The following is a 6,898-nucleotide window of genomic DNA, read 5'->3' on the forward strand; positions in this document are numbered from 1 at the left end:
TCCTCCCCGGCCAGGTTTTGTGTCCTCATTGTGCCTCACTTTCTCTTCCCGGTTGTATCTTTCCGGTCCGGGTCTCCAGCTTTGATTTGTTTACTTTTTGGGTATTGTGGGTGATGGCGGCGTGCGGGAACCCCCACCTCTCGGCCCCGCGCGAAGCCTCCGCTTCCCGTAGCGCCGGTCTCGGGGTGGGGTGGGGCGGGGTGGGGCGGGGGGGTCCCTAGTTCACCTTGTGGTGAGGGCCGGGCCCGCGGGGTAGAAGTCGGAGTAGAGTTTGGTGTGGAATGGAGGGCGTTGGCTTCCGCACGCGTCCCCCGGCCGCTGTGCGGGTCTCTCCAGCTCGGTGTCCCCCGGACCCTGCGTGTGTTGAGTTCACTGATCCCCGTTACCGGGTGTGGAGGGAAAAGCCACGGTGAAGATGGATGGGTCTCCCGCTCGCTCTCCACCGCCGTGGCGAATTTGTTTTTGTTTTGAAAACATTAAAAACCTATTTTGGGATTTCGTTACGCCCCGTGTTGTAAGTGCTCCCGGTTACGGACCGCCGCTGAAGGTGGGATTGCTCCTTCCTTAGGAATAACATCCCAAGACAGTCAGGGGGCTAGGACTTTTTGCAGGCTTGGAGTCTTGGGCCAGGTTTTGCATCCTTTCTGTCTCAGGAGCAGTTTGATTATTCCAGTGGTTTAAGAAATAGATTCGGTCCTTTTTTTTTTTTTTTTTTTTGCTGGCAGAAACCAGGTAGAATCCCTAATTAAGAGATCCAGAAATACGCAATTGCAAACAGTAACCATTAGGACGCAGCGTTTGGGAATTTTTAAAGATAATTTCATAAATTACGTTTACTGTCTGGTATCAAGACTAAATATCTTTCTGCTGAATGAAATATATGCGGTAAGTTCTAACGCGTAACTTTCCCTTCTAAGGACTTCTCTATATTGGCAAGTTCTGATATTAGCACCCGCTCTTCCAAAGTGTAAATAAATGGTCGATACAACATCTAACAATAGGGTTTCTCATTACTACTCGATAATGCTGCCCTAGTTTGTGTTTCTGAATGAGTTTGTTACAGAACAAATAGAGGTGGACCAGAATTAATTATTTTAGTAGCTTTAGCTCCAAATGTAGTGAGGAATTATGTAAATTACTGACAGTAAAAGTCTTCCTAGAGAAAATACAACATTTTATGAAGTAGAAGTAGCATTTTCAGGTTTTTCGATGAGTTTTCTTTAAAAAATACTTCATGCTAAGTTTTAAATTCTTGAGGCAGGAATGCCTATTTCTAATTAGCTAAGTACCTTCAGTGCAAATCTTAAACTCAGAGAAAAGAAACAATTGCAAGTCATTTTCAGAATTAATGAAAATTAGTGCTGAATAAGTCACTTGGAGATACTTTGTAGTGAGTTTTATAAGGACCATTCACTTTCTATGATGGCTTTGCTCTTGAAACAATTCCGCTTGCATTAGGATGCAGCAGATGTTATTTTTGAAAATTAATCTTCATTTAGGTTACACTTCAGTTGAGGTGTTTCTCTCTTTGTGTATGAATACTTTTTCTGGATCCCTTTACTTTTCCCCTAAATTAAGCAGCAAACACTTAAACTAATTCATGCAGCCCAGTCACACCCCAGCTCTCTCACTTGGAAGCTGTTTTTTTTGTTTGTTTTTGTTTTTTGGGGTGCCCCCTCCCCCATTAAGCCAGTGTTGTAGTAACATCATTAGACATCATTCTAAGTGAACTGTGGGTTGCTGGCCTCCAGTGGGGCAGTTAACCTTACGGAATCTGCCTGGTTCTTCACATTTAAAATACATGCTTAATGTGTTGTTAAGTTTTTGTATTTGTGAGAACATTTTTTTTTCTGATACTTTTGCCAGTTCTTTCTTTCCTCTTTAGTTCATGTCTTTTTCTTTCAGTTTTCATTCAGTGATTTTAGAATGAATGGTTCTTGAATCACCTTGTAATAGCCATTTCAGTACTCATTGAACATGACTGGATATCTTGTTTTACCCAGAAGATTATGTTAGATTGTTGTTTGTTTAAAATAATGAGGATTAGTGAGTCTGTAGTAACCCTTGGTCACATATAAAACTAAACTGAAAGGCTGGGGTGGTGGTTTATACTTTTACACCGCAGTTATTCTAGAGGTTGGGAAGATCTTGATTCATGAAAAGTTAAGGAGATTCAGGCCCATATCTCAACTGTGTATTATAGTGAGTGCCTGTAATATCTACTTGGGAGGCAAAGGTTAGGAGGATTGCAGTCTAAGGCCACCTTGGTAAATAGTTTAAGACTCTACATGAAAGGTGTATGTGTGTGACTCATGAAGAGCATCTGCCTAGCAACTTTGTTAAGGCCTTGAGTTTAAACCTCAGTAATGCCCTTTCCCCCCACCCCCAATGTTCCCCTCCCCAGAGCCTCAATAGAACAGTTACATTTTATTATTTTCTGTTCCAAATTGAAGTTAAAGGAATTAGACCAGTATAACATGGCATCTAAGACAGTTTTCTTACACTATCAAGTTTTAAGCATTTTGCCCAAAATTGATGAAGACTCAGTCATTTGAAATAAGAATTTAAAACAGTTGACAAGTATGTAAGGATTTTATTCACTTGAACTACGTTCAGTGTGATTCTGTGGGCATCCTAATATTCCAAATATATGATGATGAGACAAATTTAGGATTGCTGGATTTTTTTTCCTTATCTTAAAATGTGTAATTTAGGCAATGGAAAATTTGACTGAATTTGTTTTTTAGGAACAAGATAGTTTAGGTTGGGTCAACTTGACACTGTTACATGGTATAATGTGGCATCCAGAAAATTTTATTTTAAACAGGAGGAGTGAATGAAGACTAGGTAGTGCTTATGTTTGCAAGTCTAAGATGGTAAGTGGTCCAATTCTTATAATTATATGTATGTATGTATATAATTTATGGTAGTACCTGTGCTTGAACACATGGTCTTGTATTCTTTGGCTTTTTGTGTTCAAGGCGGGAATGCTACTCACATCTCCACTTGCTGTTTTTGCAGGTTAATTGGAGAGAACAGTCTCAGACTTTTCTGCCATGGCTAGTTTTGAACTGAGATTCTCAGATCTCAGCTTCCTGAGTAGCTAGAATTATAGGCGTGATTATAGTGCCTGGCTATAAACTTAATAATTGAGTGGTGATAATGTGGCCCTGAAGATTAGATCATAGGACAGCTATAGGAGCTGGTGAATTTATTGTTACATCTTAATCAAGTTAAATTTAAAGATAATTATAAATACATTCCAAAGCCGGGAGCTGGTGGCTCAGGCCTGTAATCCTAGCTACTCAGGAGGCTGAGATCTGAGGATCACGGTTCAAAGCCAGCCCGGGCAGGAGAGACCTTGAGACTCTTATCTCCAATAAACCGCCAGAAAACCGGAAGTGGCGCTGTAGCTCAAGTGGTAGAGCGCTCGCCTTGAGCTGAAGAGCTGAGGGACAGCGCCCAGGCCCAGAGTTCAAGCCCCACTACCGACAAAAAAAAAATACATTCCAATCTAGTACTCTACATTTCATATTTATGTTTATATTTTATTTTTTTGTCAGTTGTGGGGCCGAACTCAGAATCTGGGTAGTGTCCTTGAACTCTTTTGCTCAAGGATACCATTTGGAGCCACACCTCCACTTCAGTTTTCTGGTGGTTAATTGGAGAAGAGTTTCACGGCCTTTCCTACCTGAGCTGGCTTTGAACCGTAATCCCACATCTCAGCCTCCTGAGTAGCTAGGATTATAGGTGTGAGTCACTAGTGCCAGCTTTAATTTTTGTGCTGATATCAGAGCTAGACACAATGTCTAGGTGCTGCCCCTTAGCCTTTTCACTGAAGGCTGGCTTTCTGCCATTTGAGCCCTAGTTTCACTTCCAGATTTAGGTAATTAATAGGACATAAAGAGTTTGGCCGACTTTTCTGCCTTGGCTGGCTTTGAACTGCAATCCTCAGATCTTAACCTCTTTAGTATAGGATTACAGGTGTTAGCCATAGGTGTCTGGTTTCATATTTTTATTTTAAATGAGAATTTGTAGTGGTTTAAAAAACTCGTTGGTATATGGATTTTCCTTTTCTCAGTTGTGCCTTGGCTTACTTTCCCACTGGTAGGAATGAAACATAGGCTGTATGAATGATAGACAAGCACTCTTAACACTGAACTGCACCCAAGTTTTAGAGCAGAAGATTTCAACCTTGGCCATAAATGAAGATTTCTTAGTGAGCGGTGCCAATAACTGATGCCTGCATTCTACCCACAGAAATTTTGATTCAGTTGGACTGGGGTGGAGCCAGGTTCATTGAACCATAGTAGGTTAGCCATTAGGGTTCTCTATTTCCCTGTGTCAACTTTACATTCTTTTAAAAAGAAAATAAATAAAATTTTTATTTCTTGCAAGGCTGTCTGTCTTTCTGTCACTCTCATCTTGTCTTCACCCTTCTCTTAATCTTATTTTTAAATTTTTGCAATACTGGACATTGAACCAAGGACCTGCAGCTTCAGCACTATACAACTCGAGCCACATTCACAACCATTTGATTTGTATTTGCTTAGAGATAGGATCCTTTGCCCAGACTGGCCTTGGACTTTCTTCCTGCTTCTACCTTTGCCTTCTCAGTAGCTAGGATTGCAGCATGTACCATAGTATCTGGCTTCTTTCCCCATTTTTCAGTTTACTTGTAAGAAGCAAGTTTTAGGAAGCTTTAGTGTCCATGATGAGAAGTTAGTATATTATTATTTTAAGTAGGAAGTTGGTCTTGTTTTAAAACATTATTCTCTAAAGTGTTACTTTGTGTTTTTTTTGTAGAAAAAAGATGACTTTAGGTCCCTAAATCAACATCTAAGCTTCCAGTGGAATTTCAGCTTCACAGGAGGCTACCTTGCTTGGAAATCATAAAATTTTCTAGCTCCCTGCTAACTAGTTACTTTACTGGTTTTAAAGAAGGAAGTTATATTGATTTAGCTTTTGTTGTCAGGGATTAATTATACATTGAAGAAGTTGCTCCACTATCTCAACTAATTGACAGGTCTAAAAAGCTCATTCAAGAGCATGTTTACTTTTATTTGTTTCTTTTAGCAGTACTGGGATTTGAACTCAGGTCCTTTTGTTTACTAAGGAAGTGCTTTACCGCTTAAGGTACAGTTCCAGCCCTACACTTCTCTTTACTTTTTTTTTTTTTAAACTGGTAATTGAGATTGAATTTGGGACCTCCAACATGGCTAGACAAGCATTCTACCACTGAACTACACTAGCCCTTAGTTCTCCATTTATATCACCTGAAGTAGCTCTCAAGTGCTGGTCAATACAATAGTCACTTTTGTCACTGGAAGAGCTATTAAAAAAAAAAGCAGTATTTTTTTTTGTCATTCTATGTCAAAACATCCTGATTCAGAATGAGAATGAAGAGGCATTATTTTTTGAAGAAGCATTATTAGGAACAAATAAAAAATGAAAAAAAAGGAAAAAAATTAAAAACTTTTAAATTGAAACAGCTTTGATTATTGATGATTATTATTTGTTTTAGTTTAGTACACTTTGTTTTTAAATCAGTACACTGGGACAATTATTTTTTGGGGGGGTCCGGTCGTGGGGCCTGAACTCTGGGCCTGGTGCTGTCCCTCAACTCTAGCTAGCTCAAGGCTAGCACTCTACCACTTGAGCCACAGCGCCACTTCTGGCTTTTTTTCTTTTTGCTTATGTGGTTCTGAGAATTGAACCCAGGGCCTCATGTATGCAAGGCAAGCGCTCTACCACTGAGCCACCTTCCCAGCCCCTGGGATAATTTTTTAAAATGTGAATGAATATATGCAGTTCAGGTCTTTAAAAATCGGCATGTGTCTGTTGTTGTGTGTTCTGAGTGCAGGTGGTTCACACCTGTACTCCTGCTCAGGAGGCTGAGATCTAAGGATTGTGGTTTGAAGCCAGTTTGGACAGGAACATCCATGAAATTCTTGTTTCCAATAAACTACTGAAAGAGCTAGAAGTGAAGCTCTGGCTCAAATGGTAGCACGCTAGCCTTGAGCAAAAGACCTGGACAGTGCCTAGGCCCTGAGTTCCAGTCCCAGGAGTTGTCGTGTAGGCCTAGCTAGCCTGGTACTTGAGATCCACCTGCCTTAGCCTTCTGAGTATTGGGATTACAGGTGTGTGCTATCATACCAGACTTTGAAATGTATTTTAATTTATTTATTTTTGGTAGTAATAGGGGTTGAGTTCAGGATCTAGCACTTGCCAAGCATCTACCATGTGAACCATGTCAAACCCCTTTTACTTTATATATATGCCATATGTGTCTGGGCCAGCGTGGACCATGATCTTCCTATTTATGCTTTCTACATTCCTAGGATAAGATAGAGATCTTGTAGGTCTTTTGCCCAGGCTAGCACTCTTGCTGATCTCTGCCCTGCAAGTAGCTAGGGTTACAGGTATGAGCCACTATGTCTAGCTTCAAAATGTGCTTCCAATGTAAAACAATTAAAGTTATTTATCAGTAATATTCATTGGGTAAGTTTTAGAGATTTGATGCCAGTAGGTAGGTAGGCAGTCATTGTAACAATTGAATTGTTTGGTGAAAGAAGTGCAAGTAGTACTTAATGAGCTAACTAAGCCAGCAATCATTGTACATAAACAGAGTGCATCAATGTCATTGATATCTCCTACTAAAATTAGTTGTAGAAAGAATTTTGTATTTATAAATACTGAAATAATGCAGCTAATTGTCAGAAAAATGGCACAAATTCTTTGTAATTGGTCTTGAAAATTAGTTGCATGTAATTATGTTGCTGTACTTTGTTTCACTATCTAGTTTGTAATCTATAAAGTGACATTTGTAAAGTACATCAGTGCCTAGTAAAACTGATAACTGAGACTCCTAGAGTGCTTTTTTTTTTTTTTTTTTTTT

At 39.8% G+C, this 6,898-nt stretch overlaps 1 protein-coding gene across 1 annotated transcript in view; it reads left to right on the top strand.

Moving 5' to 3' along the window:
- Positions 1–6,898, top strand: part of Smad4 (SMAD family member 4) — a 58,205-nt gene that overhangs the window by 889 nt on the left and 50,418 nt on the right. Inside the window, exon 2 of the mRNA XM_013018886.1 lies at positions 726–885. Within this exon, the coding sequence (XP_012874340.1) occupies positions 726–885 (160 nt within the window). The remainder of the gene's footprint in view (positions 1–725; positions 886–6,898) is intronic.

This window comes from Dipodomys ordii, unplaced genomic scaffold (genome assembly GCF_000151885.1).
Source record: "Dipodomys ordii isolate 6190 unplaced genomic scaffold, Dord_2.0 Scaffold43, whole genome shotgun sequence".
In the NCBI taxonomy this organism is placed as follows: Eukaryota; Metazoa; Chordata; class Mammalia; order Rodentia; family Heteromyidae; genus Dipodomys; species Dipodomys ordii.